The sequence below is a fragment of the Ambystoma mexicanum genome, chromosome 9, assembly GCF_040938575.1.
Source record: "Ambystoma mexicanum isolate Mex_15411 chromosome 9, UKY_AmexF1_1, whole genome shotgun sequence".
Taxonomy (NCBI): domain Eukaryota; kingdom Metazoa; phylum Chordata; class Amphibia; order Caudata; family Ambystomatidae; genus Ambystoma; species Ambystoma mexicanum.
The window spans coordinates 1262199194-1262222387 of NC_090931.1; the positions used below are offsets into that span (position 1 = coordinate 1262199194).

The 23194-nt window shown below is 46.2% G+C and overlaps 1 protein-coding gene and 1 long non-coding RNA gene across 3 annotated transcripts in view; one reads left to right on the top strand and one right to left on the bottom strand.

Annotated features, from left to right (window-relative positions):
* CCDC93 (coiled-coil domain containing 93) overlaps positions 1-16769 on the bottom strand; it is a 2015088-nt gene extending 1998319 nt beyond the window's left edge. For both annotated transcript variants that reach the window (XM_069616593.1, XM_069616592.1), the window contains exon 1: positions 16628-16769. In XM_069616593.1, the coding sequence (XP_069472694.1) occupies positions 16628-16675 (48 nt within the window). In that variant the 5' untranslated portion in view covers positions 16676-16769. The remainder of the gene's footprint in view (positions 1-16627) is intronic.
* A 108-nt stretch (positions 16770-16877) lies between these two features.
* The window catches only part of LOC138489041 (uncharacterized), a 262875-nt gene continuing 256558 nt past the window's right edge, over positions 16878-23194 (top strand). Inside the window, exon 1 of the long non-coding RNA XR_011274746.1 lies at positions 16878-16945. This is a non-coding gene — a long non-coding RNA (uncharacterized lncRNA). The remainder of the gene's footprint in view (positions 16946-23194) is intronic.

The window sequence follows — 23194 nt, forward strand, 5'->3', positions numbered from 1 at the left end:
CGGTTGTTATATTGGAAGGAAATAGCAGGGCCTTTCGTAGGGCTTCGAAGACCTTCCTCTTTAAGTAAGCATATGGCCCCTGAAAAGTCCGAATTCAGCTTGAGTCTATTTGTCCTGTTTAAAATTCTGTCTGTCCTTTGTCTAAGTGTTGCGCCCTGATGCTATGCAAATAAATAAAAAATAAAAATAATAAATGTACTCCTTAGCAGTATTTATTGCATCACACTTGGTGTTGTGGCAGGTCAGAAGCAGGACACTGCCTCTTTGAAGACATTTGACAGCTGGTTTTATTAAAGAATAAGTGTAATGCCTATCTCTATGGGTTGTTCCTTACCTATCAAACTAACCAAGGTGCTCGTCGGTCATTTGTGAATGTCCAAAAGAAAAGTGCCCACATCCCAAACTAACTAACTGACCGACCCTACCACTATTGTAATTGTTTATTTGTAAAGCGCTTATACACAAGTGACGTGCTTCAAGGCGGGATGGCAATAAGGGGATATCATCATCATTCTTAGGCCTTGAAGATTCCGTTTGATCAAACAGCAATTATTAGCGTACTAGGCCGGGGCATTTCTACTAGTTTAAGTGTGTGACAAAGAGGGTTTAGGGGGAAAGGGGTGGGAGCGGGAGAACAACTTTTTATTTTAACTTAAGATAGAAGAAAGACTCCCTTCTCCTAGAGCTTGCTTCCTGCAAGTTTCTTCTTCTCGACTCCTCTTAATATGATATCTATAAATAGTCTCTCATGACTTCTTTCATCAGTTCATATAACTCCTTCAAGACTTGCGGATATGTTTGTTCCTTCTCAGGGGTTGGTCACACAAAGATCTTGGCTTCACAAATGATGCAGGTCCCCCCTTCCCTGGTTAAGGCAGACCAGATTAGCTTTGTCATGGACCGTAATGCCCACAGAAATCTCCATACGTCTAGCAACCATAGCAATTTCGATAGCCGGTCTGGTCCTGGTTTTGCGTGCCTGGCATTCAACGCTAAACAGTAGTTTGATTGTGTTGACTGGGGCTTTATTCAGAGGACTCTCACTGACTTTGGGTTTGGGCCTGGGTTTTTTCAGTGCAACCAGGCTGTGTTCAGTAACTCTTTAACTAGAATCGAGGGTAACAGAGCCCATATAAAACTGTGGAGGTGCATGCCAAGCTTGTCCCCTTTCGCTATACATTTTTACCCAGTTATTGAAACCTTTTGCTTTCAGAATTCATGCAAATGACAACATTGAAGGCCTGGCAGGAGAAGGGAGACCCCCAAACATATCACTGTATGTCTATGTGATTTTGTACATAGAGAACACTGCATCCACGTTTCGTGCTAAAAGGAGCAGACTAAGGTGGTCTACAGGTTCTCCGTTAACATTGATAAATATAAAGGCTTGAATATAACTCCACACCCATCCACATTGGTACCTTCAAGGGAAAAATATCCTTTCCGGTGGGAGTACATTTCTTGGGATTACTTCGAGGTTAACCTTACACCCACGTTATTGGATCCCTGGAAGCATAATATCCTGCCACAGTTTCACAGCCTGCTGCAAGACGGTGATAAATGAGGGACTTGGGAGATATCTTCGATAGATAGGATTTGTCTGCAAAAATGTATTTGATCTCCAGGCTCTTCTATGCATTTCTACGTCTCCCAATGAAGATCCCATGTGCCCCCTTCATGCTTAACAGCAGAAGATCTTTGCCTTCAAGTGGGCCAAAAAGAAAGAGTCTCCAAGCAGGTTCTCCTTAGAACTACTGTACTTTGTGGCCTCGGAGCATCCAAAGTAAAATGTATGCGATGGCATCAAATGGTACAAGTATCTCACATTTTTTACTGGATGTACCAAAGAAACATGACAGATGGATTGGGATGGTACAGCTTGCAACCACCGTTTCTGTGATGTAGTCATCTTTTTTCAATCCACTTTCTCTTTACTTCACTATTCCTTTTTATTGTCCATATATTTATTAACATTTTTTTTAAGCGTTAAAAGCAACGTTTCTTCTTCTTTTTTTTTTACATGTTACTTCATTTCTTGTTTAATGTAGTATTTGTTGGTGTGTTGAGTTCATTGCTTTGCTTGGTGTTCATTCGCCTGCTTAAATTCCCTTTCAGGAGTCAAAATGAAGATTTCATCAGCAGGAGCTAAAACTAGATCCTGGGTACTGGGCCTCACCAAGAAGGCAGTAGCTGCTCTAGTAGGACCAGGTGCTAGTAAAGAGCATGCCGCAAATCTAACATTTATGTGAGATACAAATGTGACCTTTTTGTCCATTATATACAATCTCTGATGCATTATATGTCTTCTAGATGGTTCAACTGCTTCTTTATAGACATTCCCAAATAAAGAAACTTAATGTCACATAGGTATGTCTGCATGGCACCAGATGGCCTGGGGAGCCAAGCTAACCAAGCTCTACAGAGCTAGAAGCTGGAGCAAAATAGCTTCCAGCAATTTCAAACCCTGCTGTTCTTTTTTTGTATACCGATGTGAAACCATGAAACGCTATGCTGTTCACAATAGGGTACTTTCCTCTATTTCTAACGCAGACATCTGTCTTTCTTTTCAAATTTGTTTATTGGCATTGAGCATAAAATTACATAGTGACATATGTGAAGTCAGGCCTGTTATCCAATGCGAAATCTTTGGTGTTATATAATAGGTGACAAGGATAGAAGAAAGAAAAGGAAAAAGAAGAAAAAAAAAAAAGAAGAAGAACATTTTCAAACATTAACATAAGAACTTTAACTGTCTCCTTATCTAGTCTTCATCATTCAGTTTTTGGGTCCTCAGCAGGGCGTGATGCAGGGAAGTGGGGGATTCCTGAGTTCAGCGGTTTCATTAAGTGTTTGGGTTTCTATGTTCATGTGGTTCTGCTTAGTCCAGGCCATGTTTGCTCATGGGGGTTTATCATCTGAGGGGTAGATTATAGTTCTGATTATCTCCCTCCATGCTTCCAGGGTTGGGCTTGACTCGTCGGTTGACCTGGTGACGCTATCTTCCCATGCCCTTCTTTCTGCGTTAACCCATCTTATAAGTTCATTGCGCCAAGCATTGTGACTGGGCCCCGTTGGCTTTTTCCAGGATATGGCGATATGCCTTTTAGCCACTATGCACAGTTAAGTCCATTAGTTTCACCCAGTGTTTAAGTTTGGCTGGTCTGGGATATGTTCCCAAGAGGCATTCCTCGGGGGACCATCAGTAAGTGGGGGTGCCCGCTTTCTCATATGTCTGCTTGACTTTTGCGCATAGGGATTGTGCTGTGTTGCATTCCCAGAACATGTGTATGAGATCTGCCTTGTCCACTTTGCACCATGGGCAGTTAGGGCTCGCCTGCTTGTTGAATGTCATTAGCCTGTGTGGAGTGAGGTATGTCCGGTGCAGGACATTTAGTTGTATAAAGCGGAATCTGTGTTTTCTGGACACAGCCTTGGAAAATGCTAGCGCCCTGTTCCATTCTCCTTCCGACATTTCTCGCCCAGTGTCTGTCTCCCACTTGCATTTCAGTGTCTCTCCTTTTGGGTTGGGGTTATCATTGAGGTGGCTGTATATTTGGGAGACCAATTTCTGTCCCTCGCCTAAATTGTATAGCAGAGTTGTGAGAGGATCCGCCTCGGGTTCTTCTGGCCAGGTGTCCCATTTATGTCGTGCTATTTCGCGTATCCGTCGATACCACAAATATTGACCAGTGGGTATCCCATCTGTGCTCTGCAATGAACTGAACTCCCTGAAGGAACCCTCTTCGTATAGGTCTCCCCATGTGTAAACCCCTTTCTTCTCCCAGACCCTGAGGTGCAGCAAGTCCGAGTCCATTTTACACAGGCCCCAGACCAATGGTATTTCCGGGGAGTACAAGTGTATTGGGTGTCTTAGTGACTTCACTCTTTGCCAAATTTGTTTTCCCAGGGTGGCTATGAAGGGTGTGTTTCTCAGTAGGTGATGTGGCGCCCAAATAAGCTCCTTTAGTTGCAGTGGGAAGATCAGGGACTGTAGCAGGGGCGTCTTAGATGGGGTCTCGTCAGCTAACCATTTAGATACAAAGCTGAGTTGCGTTGCTAGATAATTTTTCTCGAAATTCGGGAGTTGGATTCCGCCTTGGGCATATTGTAAGACCAATGTGGAGTGCACTATTTTGTGCCTGCCCCGTCCCCAGATGAATTCTCGGACTATCGACTCTAGTAGGCGGAAGGACGGGTTCTGGATGTAATATTGTACATTTTGGAATCTATACAGGAGCCTAGGGAGGACGATCATTTTAGTTATCAAAATTCTGCCCATTGCTGACAGTGGGAGTTTTGCCCAGAAGGTCATTGATCTGCGCAGTGTGGGTATTACTGCTTCTGTGTTGTGTTCACGCATCAGTTGTGGGATGTGCATGATCTGGATACCCAAATAGCGAAACTTGGTAGTCTGCCACTGTATCCCTAGCGTTGGGAGCTCCTTCGCGCCCCTGTCTTTAAGGCCTGCTAGCGGGAATAGGCAGGATTTTGCCCTACTAAATTGTATGCCTGAGACTTTAGAAAAATTGTCAAGAACTTCCAGCATGGCTGGGACATTAAGGTGTGGGTCTCTGACATACAGCAGGACATGGTCCGCATAGAGTGAAATGATGTTATCTATCCCTCCGAGCCTTATTCCGGCATCAAAAAATTGCTTTCGAAAATAAATAGCGATGGGTTCTAGGCCTAGTATGTAAAGCATGGGAGATAACGGGCAGCCTTACCGGGTGCCTCTGCATATGTCCCAAACTTCTGATACGTGTCTCTCAGTTTTCACTCGTGCCCTTGGCTTGGTGTAGAGTATTCAAATCCACCTGATGGATCTTGGGCCAAAACCAAATTCCTTTAAGACTGCTAGCAGCCACTCCCAAAATATAGAATCGAATGCCTTAATGGCATCAAGTGATAGTAGGGCGTAGGGTTTGGTGCTTGTGTCTGTTTGTTTAATGATGTGTTGAAATCTGCGTAAGTTCATGGTCGTGTTCCGGCCTGGGACAAACCCGCATTGATCCACGGGCACAATAACACCTATCAGCCTGGACAGCCTCTGAGCTAGGATCGTAGTTAGCAGTTTGACATCGCAATTAAGCATAGCTAGCGGACGATATGAATCACAGTGTTCAGCCAGCTTGTTTGGTTTAAGAACTGGGATCACTAGGGTTTCCCTCATGCTATCAGGTAGGATACCTCGTTCATATGTTTCTTGGAAGACCTCATGTAAGAGTGGTATCAGGGAGGAGCCATAGGTTTTGTAAAATTCCGGGGGTAACCCGTCGCTCCCAGGGGCCTTGCACGTAGCTTGCATCTTAATCGCTTCAGCAATGTCGTCTGTTGTAATGTCTGCCTCTAGGGCTTCGGTCTGTGCTGAAGAAAGCCTGGGCAACCCTATCTCTTCTAGGGTGTTGGCTATCTAGTCTGCAGATACTCGAGTTTCATGAGAGTATAAGTGTGTGTAGTAGTGCTTAAAGGTGTCATTTATGTCTTGCTGGGTCTGGTGTGTATTCCCCTGCGAGTCTTGTATCATGGTGATGGTGTGCCTGGGATGTTCCTTTCTACAGAGCCAGGCTAAGAGCCTACTGGGTCTGTCCGCCTCTATGTGTGCCCTGTTCGTTCTGGTAACGTAATCGAACTTAGCAAGTCTACTCCAGGTGTTTGAGCATTCATCTCGGAGTGTCCTAAGCCTATCTTTGTGCCGCTGTGGGTCTGTGGGATCAGTAATAAGCCTCTCAATCTCTGCTTCCCCTTGAGCTAGTTCATCACAGAGCAGTCCTCTGATGCCACCTGCTTTTGCCATAATCACACCCCAGGTCACTATCTTTAGGGCCTCCCATATTGTGCTCACATGGTCTATGCTCCCTCCATATATCAGCCAAGTCTAACTTGTCTATCAACATGTTTAGCGCGGTTGTGGCAGCTGTTGTGATGGTGGTAATGATCTATCTAGTGTTGGGTCACGCGCGCAGTTGAAATCCCCGCCCCAGAAGAACAGACTATTTCTATGTTGTGTGGTTTTAGCGTACATCGAGGTCAAGTGGGCCGAGCTGTTGTTGTTGGGTAATTAAGAGTTCACTATGCATAGCTCTTGTTGCTCAATATGTCCCCATAGTATCACATATCTGCCCTCCGGATCACTTACAAATTTAGATAGTCGGAAAGGGAGTTGGGGTGAATCCAGGTATATACCCCTCTAGCATACTTTGAATCGGCAGTTCCAAATCCCTGCCCGTCCCAGTGTTCCTGGAGTTTGATCATGGATTCTGCAGTGCGGTGTGTTTCTTGTAAAAGCGCTATTCCCACCTTTTTCCTGTGCAAGTATGACTTGATTCTGTTCCTTCGGAGATAAGTACCAAGGCCCCTCACGTTCCATATCATTATTTTTATTTTCCCCGCCATGGTACTATAGGGTGGGTGTTGCTGGTTTTCGCCATCCCGCAGGGAGAGTACCCATAGTGTATCCCCCCCTCCCGCCCTCGTCCCTGCTTTCATCTCGATGTATTCTGGAGATTTACCAACTTTTGGAACCTTCATTCGGGTGAATAAATAAAACGAAACGTTTAAATGCAAACTGCCCCCAGCAGTTGCTTCCAACTTGCAGCGCTCGGGGGCGACCGAGCCATCTGGGCCACTCCAGGCCTTTCGGTGCGGGTAGTGTGTAGGCATCTGACCTGCACTTTCCTTGCGTTGTGGGTCAGCAATGTATTTGCTCGTGGTTCTTTGTGCTCCTGCCCGATGTTGCCGTTATCTTGATACAGTTCCTTGCGTTATTTTATTAACCATCTTATCTCCAGCGTGGGACCTTCCATTGGTGTTCGTGTTCACAGTGCCTGTTTCTCTTTTATCTGCTTTTCTGTGGTTCCTCTCCGTTCTCTGCTAAATTATTGTGCTCAAGCCACATGTTTGCTGCAGCAGGGGTCTCTAGAAAGATTGCCTTTCCTTTATACAAAACTTTGAGGCGAGATGGGTAGAGCAGCATATATTTGAGGTTAAGTGTTCGCAGCCTGGCTTTCACCGGTATGAAGGAATTCCTGGCTTGCTGGACACAGGGGTGTAGTCAGGGTATATGACTATTCTGGAGTCTTGTCTCCTAATCTCCTCGACATCTCTGGAATGTCGCAGTATCGCTTCTCTGTTGCGAAAATTTAGAATTTTTGATATTATCGGACATGGGTGTGAGCCTGGCGGGGGGGAGCTTTTGGAGAGACCTGTGGGCGTGTTCCACTGAAAACCCTTGCAAGAGTTTTCCCGCCCCTATTTCTTGCAGGAGCAGTATCTCTACAAAGTCCGTTGAATCTGGGCCTTCCATGTCTTCAGGGACCCCCAAAATCCTAATGTTATAGCGCGGTGCGCGCCCCTCCGCGTCCTCAGATCCTGCCTCAAGTCTCGCTACTTTCTGCTCCAAGTCCAGTACCTTTGCTTTCAGGTCTGAGGTCTTTGTGACATTGTCCTGGCGAGTAGCTTCGTTCGTATTTACTCTCTCTGTTAGATTGCAAGCATCTTGGCGCATGAGCTGCATGTCCGCCCTCATTTCTTCTATCTTAGTTTCAACAGAGGCGCGCAGTGCTGCAATAGCTTGGAGGACTGGTGTGTCTTTGGGGTCAGTTTCCAATTGCGGTGGCACTACATTGGCTGTGGGGTCTTGCTGAGGCAACTGTTGGGCCTAACCGTCCTGTAGGAGTCCATTGTCGTCAATATGTTCGTCTTGGATTTGGGTGGGGACATCTATGCCTTTGGGTCCAGTGTGCCGTCCCTTCCGCATAGGAGGAGGTTTTGTGGTGCTATGCAGTGAATGCCACGTGCTGGGCAGGACGCCCTAGTCCTCAGATGATCTGTATGCTCAGTTAGATCTTAGTCCTGGAGTCTCCTCCAGCGTCGAGCCAGGCGCGTATTGGGGTTTTTGGTGTGTTGTGCCTCGAGTTGGCGTGCTGTGTAGGCAGGCACAGCGTTATGCCGGATCAGGGGGACCCCCAGTGTAGCTCGTGGATCTCCAGGCCTCACTCGAACTTGAGGGCCCCCGGGGTCTCACACGGGGTGCACGGTCATCTCTGTATTTGGCGTCGTTGTGTGATATCCTCAGCTTGGGTAGGTTCAGTAGGGCCCCCTGTGCGCGTACTTAATCTCCTGGTTGCGCTGGGGTCGGGTCTCACTTCAGGTGTATCGAATAGCCCCCGACCTGCGTTAGTCGGGGGGTCCCTATGTGCTCCTCAGGACCACATCCTCATGCCAGTTTATTTGGTGCATGGGCTGTTCGCTCTCAGGGCTATGCTGGACCTTAGTGCAGTGGGCCGATATGGCGTTCCAACCCAACTCGCTGTCATGATCACGGAAAAGGGTAATTGCCCCTAAAAGGAATTGGTCTTCTGCTCATCACTGTTGGTTAAGGGGAAAGGCAGTTAGGGCACTGAAAGGGCATAGATAGTCACTTCCTGACTCTCACAGATGGCCGCCTAGTTTATTCCGGATTGTGAGCAAGGTTGGTCTAGTTGTCAAAGCTCAGCCTCTATTTAAGCCCCTCCCACCAACTGTTCCGCGCTTCGTGTTCCGATTGTTTCTGTCAACGCTTAGCGCGGTTCACTCATCTGTTCCAGTCACTTCCCCTTTATCCAGTATTCGTTGTTATAGCATTCGTTGTGCTTTCTGTGGTATCCCATGTCTTTTGCAGCCCCAGGTGTTAAAGGCGGTTGTCCCCGAGAGTTCCGTGTTTTTATTATTACAGTAGCATTCCTGACACGTAACTCCCGCTTCCAGTCAGAAGCTTCAAAACCGCAAGTATTGGTTTTCGTTTACATTGTTGCCAAATTAATTGTGCCTTTTCATTGATATCTACGCGCTTGTGCTTGCATTATTCGCTCGCTGTGGGAAGTAGGCTCCCGCTCTCACAGTGACAGGAGTCAGCCGTTGTTTGTGTACATAGGTAGCAGCGCTATTGTGCTCGCAGTGTCTCTGCCCTCTGAGTGAAGTTTGATTCACGCGCGTACACTGTAAGGAGTCGGTTGTTTTTTCTCCTTTCTTTTCCGCTTACATTTTAGAGTTCAGTACTTAATAAAAAGCGGCAAGGGAGTGCCGTAGTTTCCTCATTCACCTCCTTGCTACACACGCCATTAGCCTTCATATATTAGCTCTCCTGCCCCTTGTCTAGTGGCTAGTGGGGCTCCACTTGGTCACAGGTTTACACATGAAATCTTTAGGCAGTATTATTCCTTATTGTCTTTTTTGTGGCATTATTGTTTTTTGGCGTAGGTTATTGTTCCAGGTGCATAGTTGTTTTACACAGGTTGGCGCCTCCCCCCATTTCCCGCCATTGAAGACTTCCATTAATTCCACTCTACGGAACTTGAGCCCCTGCACAGATGCAGGATGGAGAGCTCACCCAAAAAATAAATAAGGTAAAGACAAGAGAATAATTTAGAAGGCGTTTGTATTTTTACAGTGTTAAGTACATTAGCTGCATTATCAGGTTGCAGATTCTCTCACACCTCCCCTAAGGAATTTCTGTGTTATTTTTAGGGAGTCCTAGATTGGGAAATTGAGGAGAGTGTAGGAGCATCGCAGTCTGAGGAGAAGAGTCAGTGTGAAGTGGTTCCAATCATGTGTGTCCCCGCAAAGTCAAGGTAAGCGTTACACTCGCACACTGGTTGATTAATCCAGCCTCCCCCCGGGTCTGTTGCGGGGACTCACAGTTCGCCGTGGCAGGCCCTTGTGGGAATCCCAGGGCGCGCCTCTCACTCTTTGCGGCCGGGCATCTTTTCGTTTGTGGATCTCGTCGGGCTGGACCCCGCAGCTGTGCCTCCAAACCCCCGTCAGCAGCTCCGCTGCCTCTTTCTCCGACCGGGGTCTCTCTCAGGCAGCGCAGAAAAAGGAAGAAGTCTTCATCTGTGATCTCGGGGGCCCGTCTCCTCTCCCGCCGTAGGCCGCCTCTCGGTTCCGAATCTTCGGGATCCTCGGGGTGTCACTGCCAGGTTGCGTGGGGCCAGGGATGAGCCGGCACCCCACCGCAGGTTGTATGAGGAAGGGGCAAGCGTAGATGGTACCCCTCTGGCTCGTCCGGACCTCGCTGTTCAGGAGCGCCAGGTCCCATCGCCCGAGTGCGTAGCGGGCGCCGTCATCTTGGGAGGTCGAGGGGCGTCTCTTCCTCGATCCCGTTCAGGGCTTGCCCACTACGATTTCTTACGGGAGTGGCGTCCAGTTGTAGGGGAGAGGTTCCTCTGTCTGTAGCTGTTATTTCTGTTATGAATTAAGGTATTTTTAACAACGCAATTCCACCGGTTGCAGGATCTCCTCGGGTACGTGTCTTTACGGCATGCACGCTGGCCATGCCCCCCCCAACGCAGACATCTGTCTTTATATTGTCCTCCTGGATGTCATTGCACATTTAACAGACGCTTCCCTCTAGCATGAACATGACAGATTATGCAGTGTTGTGCACGCGTGTCTCAATTGAAGCCTTCCTCTTTTTATTAATTTAGGAAGCTTTGTTTTATTCAGCGGCTTACCTCTACTGCTGCTGTTGACATTTAGCCTTGGTGCGTTACAGATAGTTTGAATTGCCAAACCCTAAACACAGTTTGCAATAAGTAGAAACGCAATGGTCATTTACCAAGGTGTTGTAAAAGTACAATAAGCGTGTTGGATGAGATGTATGAAGAGTCAGAAGAAGCAGTCTTCTCAATAGGAACAAAAGAAGAGGAAAAAGAGTTACAAGAATCAAAAGACACTAACTATAGACAATAATCCCATATGGATGATGATTGACTCAGGAGCAAAATATACCTGATTGCCAAAGGTAACATTCAATAAGATATTCAAAAGGAACAAATTGAACAAAGTAGACATCAAACCAGTGGCATGTGGGAATAAGGATGTCAGGTCTCGAAATTACAGTTTTATGAGCAGGAGCGAAAGCCTGCTCCAGGGTGTCGGGTATCACCCAACAGGCAGGAACTACCTCTGGCAAACCAAGTGCTAATACACAGCACAGCAAATCTAACCTCTACATGAGATACGCACTTTAAATTGTTGCCCATTATGTCGGATCCATTATGTTTAAATGTGTACTAGAGGTATACTAATTCATTTTTATTGAAATTCCCAAACAATGAAAGTTAATGTCACACAGCCATATTTATTGGCCTTGGAACCAAAAGTAGTTCCAGATAGCTGTTTGTTTCATGCTAACCAGGCTCTCCTAGACTCAAAGTAGAACTTAAATTGCTCCCAGCAATTTAAAACCCTGGATAGATCTCATAGGGTGGTTTTCAACAAAGCTAGAATTTAGGGGTAGGTCAGCCACATGAAAAGTATACTTTACTAGCAAATACTCCAAACCACAACTCATTTGACTGCACCAGAAGAAACTAGATATCAAATTAAATCCAGGCTTGGAAGAACCAGATCTATGCTGGCGGCAAAAAAAAAGAAATAGACTTATTTATAGAGGAAATAGGTTGCCTCAAAGGCTATATGCATCAGATCAGATTATGCCCATGCTCAAAGCAGAAAGTAAAAGTTAAGTAACATTCCACTGTCGATAAAGGGCGAAGTGAAAACTAAAGTGCAAAAAGCAGTAAAATCAAGGAATGATGGAGAAAATTGAGACATCGTAATGGGTGTCACCCACGGTAGTTGTGGTAAAAGTCACAGGAAAACTAAGACTGCGTGTGGACATGGCACTCAATAGGTCTATCATACCTGTTTGACATCCATTTGCATTTATTGTGCTTTTGTAAGGAGCTTATACATCAAGTAAATTGTGTTTCAAAGCACCTACAGGGGAACATGGGAAAGAAAAGCAAATATAGCAATGAAAGATAGAGGCAGACCTACTAGCCCTTGTGAGCATTCAGAACGAGCAAGTGCAGAGAGAGAGAATGAATGAGGGAGTGGGGTGGTAAGTGCTAGGTGTACCAAAGAGGGAGTAAGCAGCTGTTGAGTGACTTGGTGAGAGTGGTTGGCTGCCAATAAATAAGTGCAGGCGTGTGGTGCATAGGCCAATGGGTGCCAAGGCAAGTGCTGGGAGTGGGCGGAGGATGAAGGCGATTGGGTGTGGGAAGGCAAGACCCATGAGGACACATAAGGGCCCTGGTCACCAATCTCAGCGACAGTGGGGTTTAGCAGAAGAGGGAGGAAGGGAAGGAGGTGGTGAAAAGGAAGGTCTTGAGCAGCTTCCAGAATTTGAGGAGATCCAGCTCAAGACGGAGAGGAAGGGGGAGGCTGATCCAGAGGAGGGAGCCAGCCGCAGAAAGAGTTTGGCCACCAGCTCGCTGTTTAGCGAAGCGCTTTACACACAGAGATGGTGTTGGAGGAACGTAAAGATCTGGAGGGAGAGTATTTAGTGAGAGCCAGTTGTAGAAAGTGTGGTCCCCTGCCCCAGACAGCCATATGAGAGCCATCAGGCATATACCCAGTTGCCCCCTCCACCCCCAGGTGTACAATGCAAAACCCACAAGCTGCCCAACCACACATGCCCCGATCCAATGATTTACATGGAGAACACATGGCAGCAAATTATGCTACGCTTAGCGGCACACTTGCACCTTACCGGGATGCCAACGACATTGGAGGAAACCCTTTTTCGTTCCACGGTACAAGCACCTACCCTGAATAGGACAGCCCACAGAAAGCTCTGGCATGCCCAGTACTATCCATAAGTCCACCCTGGAGAGGAGCCCTTGGTGGACGCTGAGATAGGAAACATCTTCATGGTTGACACAGATGCCACTACATCATGCATCAGTGAGGGAAACTTCCCGCTATCAGGTGAAACTCTTGACACACAAGGCTTCTCTGGGGCCGTCCTCATGGTTCCATACATTAAAACGGTTGGCATCAAAATGGGGGGAGTGGGTGGGGGCTCCTCTGTTGTATTATGAAACTTCCCTGATAAATTTGTTGGGCCGGGACTTGCTCAGCAAATTGAAGATGACTATCTCCTTTACAGACAGCGGGATAGTATGTGCCACCCCAGGGATGTGCAAAATGACAGCAATGCTTATCGTATATATGCAAGGGGTGGGAGAGGTGGTGGTACGTGGGATTCCCGTGGACCCAGACATGTTCATGTATAGGATTACAGTGCTTCCTGAGGTGGTGCCCCAAATTGGTAAATGTTGCTGGCGAGTGCAGGCTGATTTTATTTTTCACCCCCTGTGGTGACCCCCCGAGTTAGTGGCAGGAACGATACTGTCCCTAAATTTGCAAGGTGTGTTGGATTTCAGCAAAAATAACTGTTGTCATAGGAGTTGACCGGGATGGGTGCGAGCGGTGCACAGTACTATGTATTCATCCGATAGTGCCTCTGAGGGAAGTAGCTGATGCAGAGTTGTTTGAAGACAAACCAGTCGGTGGTGAAATTGTTTTGGCTATTTGTATCCCCTGTGAAATTATGGTACAGTATCAAAAGGTTCAATGCCCCCTCATGGTCCTTGCAGCCTCTCCCACTTCATTGACGTAGACCTAGAACAGGTACCCGAAAGACTTTGGACCACAAATCCCCATAATGTAGGGCTGTTACAAGGAGTGACCCCGGTGCGAATAACACTGAAGCCAGGTGCTGTGCTGCCCAGAGCAAGACAGAACCCTTTATCAAGGGAGGCGAATGAAGGGATTAAGGACACCATCACTGCTCTATTAAACCAGGGAATAACAGTACCATCCATCTCCCATGCAACACGGCTATCTACCCTATAAAAATGGCAAAGGGGGGCAGTTGGAGGATTACACAGGATTTGCACCCCCTAAATGAAATTGTACAGGCCAAATTTCTGTAGTTCCAAACCCTGCAACAATACTTTGTAATATCCCCCAAGGAAGCAACCCACTTTACTGTTGCAGATCTCAAAAACGCATTATTTTCCATTCTACTGCACCCCGACGCACAATACCTCACTGCGTTTACACATGGGGGATGAGACAAACACACAAGACTGGTTCACATGATTTGTGCTGTGAGGTGCCAAGGAGGGATGAAATGATAGCTCAAAGGCGAGGGTGGAGGACTTTGGGAGGCTGCTGGTGCATCTGGGAATGAGTTAAGTATACAAGTTGGTATGATCTCGGCTCTCCCCCTGGGCCCAAATCTGTTTTTGCCAGGTGCATTGTTACAATGACGGAGTAGCCTTGTTTTCAAAAGTAATTAATTGCTCATTAGGCTCTGTTTTATTGCGGATGATGAGCCCAGCAGCACCCACGTGGACGGAGACGGACAAGAAGGCTGGAACCAATGGCATAGCATCCACTATGGATTGGGATGACCATGTATAGGATCACACCAACAAGCCTTGCAGGTTTTTACTGTATGTAATGACGACATAGATGATGCCTGGTGCCCTTTTAGCTTACTGCACACCCCTATTTTGGCAGAACGTTTGGTGGCAGCAGAGTTCTTTGCTGATGCATTTCTCTTTTGTAGAAATGAATACTTGTTATCCTTGCAAGCAGTGTCCTGGGCTTTTTTCCATTGCGGGTTGTATTTCTTCTGGTGTGAGCATGCAGAGGCTTGCCTTCACAGTCCAACAGTCTTTCAAACTGAGCTCTTACTTGTGGGTTGCATCCTGGCAGACTACAGCTGTGCCTGCCAACTGTGGCTGTTACATATTTTTTTGTATGGATGATACAACTAGGTGGCTATAGGTGGTATCAAACCACAGCAGAAGTTGCAACATACGCTATCATATACCAACAGAAAAAGGTGCCCGTAATCTTCTTCATGAGGCATTCTGCCCTACCGTTCCTACTTTTTAGGTACACCACTGCTTTTATGTATTTTTATTTAGCTTATTTTCCACGGTTAGACAGTGCCCCACAATGCAATTGTCAGAATATGATTATCAAAGTACATCTTCACTAGAAATTGATGCTACCTGCAATTCTTTGTGTCTCTGTCATTGGTTGACAGCATGCAGTCCTACCTAGCACTGAATTCAATTACAAAACACAATCCATCCAGATACGCAGTTGCTGAGCTGCTGCCATGCTCTAACCCACACTGCTGCCTGTGCCTCTTAAGTAGTACCTGACAGTACGGAATATAACACCAAAACAAAACGTCCACTTACTGAAGCCACGATGCTCTCGCTGACACCCTATTCTATGTTTGCAGCACTATAACCTCGAAGATACAGAAAGACGGTACCCATGATCCCACCCACATTTTTACGTTATACAAAGTAACAAGGCAATAGACCGCTCCCACAAAAACGGCATCTCTACACAGCTGCTACAGACATGATCTTGAGTCACTCGCACACACTTGATACCTAGGATGCTGCCCACACATTAAGACAATCAAACCCAAAAAAGCAGTAGGTAAACTGGAGGTAAAATAAGCACTAGACGACCTTTGGCTATGATATAATTGCAAAGAAATATGCACGTCTCCCTGGCAATAAAGAAGAACTCGTCCTGGGAGTTTCTGCCTAGGAAAACAGTGTGCAACCTTTCAATATAAAACATACTTAAAGACTTTAATAAATGAAACAAACACCACACACATAAAATGTGATGTTTTGACTCCGGCTTGCTGATGGTCATTGTTTTACATTCGGTATTCATCACTCATTAATTTCCAGGATGTAAAACTCTGCTGGTAAATTCAAAAATACGTTTATGTCCGTTGACTTCATTGAGATCATCCACCACATCTCTTGAGCCCAGTATGGCAGTGCATCATACCCAAAGGTAACCAAGAAAGCCCCTTATATGGCATGGGGTCGGTTATGCCCCATGGCTCCAATACACTTGTCCTACTCTTATAAGAACAGAGTTAGTCAATGATCCTCTTGTGGACTATTTATGGTTGCGACACAGCACAAATCCCATACACCATGCTGTAAATTAGTGGTATTCAAACGTTTTCATACCGAGCCCCTAATGGGCTAAAAATGTTGATTCTACGGGCACAGGCTCTTTAAAATATAAGCAGATGGTCTACTAACTATATTTTCTATTAAAAACAGTCATCTTAATCCTTTTTTACAGTAAAAGCAGTCCTCTTAATCCATTTTATAGAGTCTGCCCCTCACCCTGGACATCCTTCGGTCCGCCCTAGAGGGGGCAAGCCCCCCAGTTTGAAGACCAATGCTATAAATGGATAATTCTGCCTTTAACATTAATAGAGCAAGAGCCAGGCAGTTCCCTGTTGGTTGAAATTCCTAGCAGCACCGCCAGAATCCACTTTCTAACTCAAACACCCTGCAAAATTAGGAGACTAGCACAAAGCCCTGCATTGGACCTCTTGCTTCCTGCCAGACAGTTGCAAATATGTGCTTCCTTCCTCCATCATATCTGCCATGGTGATCACGAGATCACAGTGACCGCATCATGTGACTAGGGTGACTGCGGCCGCTAGATATGTTTGCACGTTACTATTTGCTGCAAAGGTCGTTCCAGTCAAGTGAAAGGGGGAATTAATTTGACTAGTTGCAGAACGAGTGCCATGACTGAACTCTCTTCTAAATGAGGTAGAGCTGAAGGCAATACGGTCGCAAGGGGTGTGTGTATATAGCTGTCCTTGGCTGGGTATGTCAGAGGCTAGAGCTCCCGAATAAATTGTCTCATCGCTATGTCTGTGGTTACAGTACACTGGCTGGCATCCCTGTAACTGTTCAATACTCGTTAGGATAGCATGCTGTACCTCGGGCACTCCCTGGCTGCCGCTGCCACGGCCCCTCTGTATGTCCATCCTAAAGGTACTCAAAAGCAACCCGCTGGCTTCCTTCTCTCAACAGATACAAGGTTTCAGCGCGGTATGCTATGCCACTTCCCATCTGAGAAAGGGACCCAAACAAACGCCCCGCCTACCGCTGATCACGTGAGTTCCCAGTTACGTTCAGGCAGTCTACGTCCTACGGTAACTTGGTCGCTAACGCCCCCACGTGGTCAGAGGGAGACTGGAATACATTGTACTCCGCCTTTAGAAACTCTTGCAGAACGATGTCACAGTACAGCACAGGTACGGTATTTGGGTGTCGTTCCTTTGCGGAGGACATACATGCTAACATTTTGCAGCTCATGGGAGGGAGATTTTGCCACCAAAAGTAGGATGAATCAATTTTCCCATTTGGTTTTAAATTGTTTTAGGACGGAGAAAGTAAAAACTAGCAACATTTTTTAAAGAAAAATCGGAAATCTCCAGGAGGGTTCATATGCATGAGAGGTGCACCTTTGGTGATGTAGGATGACCAGATATCCTGGTTTTACCTGGACAGCCCCAGAATTGGGCCATCGGTCCCCGTCCTAGTTTTTTTAATTTAAAAAACCCATCCTGGAGTTGGGAAAAGGGGGGTTTCCAGTCCTAGTGTTTGTGGAAAGGGAAGGTTGGCAGCAATTATAAAGTAATAAATACAATAATAATACAATTATGCCCTGGCAGGCTGGGCTCAAACCCCCAACCTTGTATCAGGCACACTGCATTAACTTGTTGTGCCACAGAGACCATTTGGTTAATGGATGAACAGTAAGGCTTGTAATGTGTCAAAGCAAAAGCTCTTTTTATTATTACTAAGCTTACATCCACAGTCAAAAGCACACAATGTATAGGAGCAGTGTGTAGTGATTAACCTTCCCCTGGACTCAGACTAGAATGCATGGAATGTTGGAGTGAGTGACAGAGAATGCAGCCTGAGAGCATGTTGATGTATGAATGTGTTCTGTGAGAGTCAGTTGGAGATGTAGACCCCCTGATAGAGGGTGCAGGTGCATGTTGCCCTTAACCTATGTATACCTGACCTGATGTACCTTATGTAATGTACATGGAGCTGATTAAAGAAGTCACTAGTACATCGCCGGATGTCAGAGTCATCATTGGCCAGGACCCATCTTTACAATGGTGATGAGGATGGTGGCTGTGCTGTGGGGACAGCACAAAGGAAGGGACATGCACCGCCCCCCAACCAAAGAAGAAGATCCTCTCTCAGGTAGGGGCAGCGCTGGTTGTCATTAAGCGCTGGGTGCAGAGGCGCAGGATGTAGATGGCAGGGCCTGGGGCAGTGGGTCTGCTAGGAAGCAGGCTCAGGACAGTGGATGCCAAGAAGCTTCGTGGCAAGTGAACTCTGGTGGGGCTCAGGGCCCATTACATGAAGGGGCTTGGAGCCCAAGACTGCGACCTGAAGGGGCTTGGAGCTCATAGCTGTATTGGAGGGGCTTGGATCCCACTGCTGGTTTTGGAGCCATTTGCAGTGATTTGACGGGACTCGGAGTCCATGGCTGCCCATCGGAGCGGCTTAGAGCCATTGTAGCAATTGAAGGGGCTTGGAGTCATTATAGAGCATTTGGAAGGGCTGGGGCCCATAGAAGCACGTTGGAGGAGCTGAGGGCCAAAAGGGGCATTGCTTGGAGTCCATTACAGCGTGCTGGAGAACCCAGGTTTTGTTTCATTTGAGAAGCATACAAAGGTGCTGGAGGAAGTGACCGCGATCATCTAGTCACTCGGCAAAGCAAAATCTTTGAAAAAAGACTTTATGATTTTGTGCGCAAAGTGTTGCTGCGTAATGTTAAAAGGCTTACAGCAAATCTGGTGAAGCATGCAGCGACAGTGAGATGTGTAACTTGGGGGTTGTTGAATGATGTAGTGAATATATGGCTGGCAGATTAAGGCTGGTGTATAATAGAAGACCTACTATGCGAAGTAAGGTGCAGCGTGGAGTATGCTGTGGCTACAGCGATCGTTGCTGCAGGGAGCTCCGTCTTCCTCGGAGATACAAATGAACTGATGACGTATTTAGGAATGCCTGGAGTGTTGGCGATTGTTGCTGGACTGTGAACGTCACCAGTGAGGTCCGGTAGTTCAGAGAAATGTGGACTGAAAAAAAAGAACCTTGCAACACGTTCTTAAGTCGCAGCATTACGGCTGGCGAATCAGAAGTCCTTTTCTCATGAATGAGTAACGGTGAAGGGCCGCGTTGAAGACTCGGTGGAAAGCCATCATTTTCTATCAATGTTGCTTTTGAAGCGTGCCGGTTCCTGGGGGTAATGTGCTGCCCGAAGGAAATGCGAGTGCACGAGTACGGCGGCAGTGAGGTTGGGCAATGCAGAGGAATGAAGAGTAAGGGGGGGGGGAATGAACAAATGCGTAATGAGGAAAGAATAAGAAGACCGTGCAGCATGAACAATCGTTGTGGTTGGAAGTGAATCATGCCAGCAGAGGTATTTGGGAAGAGTGGTGTGATGTTTTGCTTTTTAGTGACAGTGGACGGCACTGCACCAATTTGGTGATACGGTAGAAGTCAAACAGATTATTTTTATGTCGTTGTGTTGGCAATGTTAAGCACAATTAGGGGCAAATGTTTTCAAGCGGCAGAGATTACGAGTGACGTGGTGTCAATGTAGTTGTCATGTGAGGCCTGTTTATTATTGAAACATATTTTGGGTGTGTGTTTAGTGTGCACTGAATGAGTGTGGATGATGTGGCCTCCGTATAGGTAAGGCATTAGAGTAATGTTGAGTACAATGGAAGGTTGATGTTAATGGAGATTAATGTTAACAGTTATAAAAATGGAAGGGTGATGCTAATGCAGATTAATGTTAACAGTTATAAAAAAAAAATGTCCCCACAGGTGGACTTTAAGAGTTTATGTTATGTTATGCTATGTTACCTGCCATTTATATAGCGCCTTGTGTATCATTGGTATGATCTCAAAGCGCTGGTAGGATGAACGCCCTCGGGAACTGTAGGTGAAGTCAGTAGAGAGAAAGAGTGTGGTATGGTGCATGGGTGCACTGGATATGCTGGTGTGGTTGTTGGATGATAGCTGCTTTCTAGCGATAGGTGTGGTGCTGATGAAATCAGTTGGATGTGTTCAGGCTGGTGGGTGGACACCTAGACTGGGTTCTGGCTGTGTTAGGCCTGAGGAACGCCTAAGCTAGCGGGATGTGCTCAGCTAGCTGGGTTTTATTTGGGTGATGAGGTGTTCATGGGGTTGTGTTCGTATGAGAACAGCTATGCTGAATCATCATGGTATAGCTGTGTTCTAGTTGAATGTTGGTGTATAGCAGAGAGTAAGTATAGTGGTGTGATATGGTGGATATCAGTGAGCAGGACAGTGGGGACGAACAAAGCGACATATATATATATATATATATATATATATATATATATATATATATATATATATATATAGCAACAAGATGGATAGTGGTATATATGGGATACAGATACCTAAGGGGATACTGGTACATGGCATATATAGGCGATACAGGTATTAGGTAGCATCGAAACTCAACAAAGTGAGATAATTATAGCAAATGTGAACTGGTTAGGTTCACTTATAGGCAGAAGTGTGATTTCGAACTATGGCCACACTAACCTTTGCTTTTACAGGTGGGACTGTAATAGTGTTTGAGCATTAGAAATTCAATGGTAGAATTATTTTGGTAAAAAGTCAGAGTTTTGAAATGTTTATGATTTTGAAGAGGTATGTTTGGACATTGTCAATGAGTTATGGTGCAGTGTGTGCGGAGTGAGGTGGTGAATGTGATGTTTAAAGCTCTCTCAAAGAAAGTGTTTTGGTTGTGGAAGGTGGTCTTTGGGACACAGGTGACTTGTGGGGGTGGTGACACTGGCACTTTGGGTGACTTTGTTGTTGGGTGTTGGCCACCTGACTATTCGGAATACTCAGCCAGGTTCTAAGGGATATATGGAGTAAACTGCAGTGAGATGTGTGTTTGGTGTGGTGTGTGGGAGTAGAGTGGTTGCTTTTGTTGTAATGCTCTGTAAGATGGGCAAACGCGTAGAGGGGCTGTTATGCCTGATGATGTTGAGGAGTTTGGAAGGGTATCTTTGTTGATGTTGATGGCGTCTCTTCTTGACTGTGTAGAAAAGGGGAGAGGCATTGTTTGGAGAAGTATTTGTCCCACAGGGTGAGGACGGTCTTAGGGTTTATGTGTGTGTGGAGAGTGTTCCTGTTTTGAGGTAAGAGATGCACACGCATTGGATGGTGTGTGTTTGTGAGTGTGTATCTTTTGCTAGTAGGTGTTGTTTGTTATTGGTAAGGGGGAGATAAGTAGTGACTAAGCTTCCCCTGGACTCGGAGTAGAATGCATGGAATGTTGGAGTGAGTGACAGAGAATGCAGCCTGAGAGAATGTTGATGTATGAATGTGTTCTGTGAGAGTCAGTTGGAGATGTAGACCCCCTGAGAGAGGGTGCTGGTGCATGTTGCCCTTAACATATGTGTACCTGACTTATACCTTATGTAATGTACATGGAGCTGATTAAAGAAGTCACTAGTACATCACTGGATGTCGGAGTCATCATTGGCTAGGACGCATCTTTACACAGTGCTGGAAATACTGTGGGATTGAGGGGGAGAGGGCAGGGGGGAATGGGAGTGGTTTGAGGCGGGTGTAGGGTTGGGGAATGGGCTGTGAGGGGGGTAGTCCTTTTATGTTGTTGGTCGTTGTGAGGACCTGAGACGCGAGATCTTGCGCGACTACACATAAGATGCGTGCAACAGAGCCAGAAACTCGGCAGACGTGGAGAGAGGCACCACGAGGGCGGTCGTGCCTCAGTGCTCCTCCTTGAAGCTGGGAATCAGCTCCTAAAATGAAGCCTGCATCATAAGAAGGTCCCTTTACTTGTAGAGCGTAATTCCATGGCTGACAATAAGCCTTGTGGGAGCTCTAGCAAGTAGAGGATGTAAAAATTATCTACTGTGGTATCAGTGCAGTGAAGCCAACTGCACTGCTGCAATAGGACTGAACTGTGAGTACACTCCATGAACTGTGAGCACCTGCTCACCCCTGTGTTTATGCAAGGTCTCCAAATAAACACCTATACCCCAATCCAGTGACCTGTCTTCATTGGAGCCACCACAGTCGTCTCAATTTTTCATCTGTACAATCTGGTCACCCTAACGATTTGTCATGTGCAGAGAGTGGGGGATTGGTAGGGTTTTGTTGTCCAACCTAGTAGGGGATATTAGGGAATCTGTCTTGTCCAGAAGGGCTAGGGTGGCTACATGGTTTCGCAGGACGCTTTAGAGGTGGAGGTACATCAGAAGCATTTTGCCTTGCACGCTGTTCCGTATGGCGTCATATGTTTAGAGGTTTGGTTTCATGAGCTTAATAATACTTAGTTATATAGCGGGCTTGAAAAGTGCACAAATTACATATGAGCACAGGAGGAATTGTGCTAGAACAAGTTGGAACTGTGCTCCCCCAAAATGTGTCTTGCTGGAGCACCGTTAAATGAAGGCCAGAGGCCCAAACTCCTTGGACTTGCTAGACTGGTAGTCTCCAAGATCTGCTCCCATGCTGGGTCTCCCTCTTTCAAATAAGCAGTGCCTGTATCGCAAAAGCCATGGGAACTGAATGATTGATTGACGCCCTCTGTGCGAAAAAGAGCCCAAACCTCACATTTATAGAGAGTCACTGCCAAAATTAGTATATATGACTTGTGTTTTAGAGACATTTTACTGTTAGGGTGTTTACTGTGACGAATGAGCAGAGAGCCCATTTTGCATTACTTGCGCTAAAAGGTTTCTTGCGCTAAAAGGTTTAATGTATGAATCACTGTCACAGACATATTTAAATTATACAATTCTGTAGTCTTTCTTATGTTTCTGAAATGCCCTTTGCTTTTATGAAAATCACCAGGACCCTGACTCCAGGTGACCCCCCATCTGCATTTGATTTGGTTCCTTGAGGAGATTGGGCACTTCTTGACGAGAGCTGGGAGTACCCCCAACCCTCAGCCCTACCGATATCACTCTGACCATGGCCACCCCCGAAGGAGGTTGGGGGCAGAGTAAATGTTGTTCATTTCCCGCATGGCAAATAAATGAACCTGATAATATATACCTCGTTCTTTTTGTGGCGCAAAAAGAGAATGGTTTTAGCTTTATTTTCCCGACTCTGAAGGAAAGATTGAAGTATCATTATGCAAATTATTGTGAGGTTAAACAAATCCTTTAGGTTTTAAAACCGCAGTCATTTCACACCCGCTTTATCTACCCCTCCCATTTCTTATCTCCACTACTTGTATACCTGATGTGGCAACAACCTCCCTCCTCAATGGCCTACCTGCTGCTGCACTGCTTCGGCAATCAACCACTAATTGCTTCCATTATAATGCTCTGCTGACACAGAGAGAGGCGTTAAGAAGGTGTTTCAAAGACCCAGGAGAGGGTAGGATAAATTTCACAGGAAAGTGTGAGATTTGAACACAGGGAAGGCTTCAAATGGTGGCGTGATTACCTTCAAAA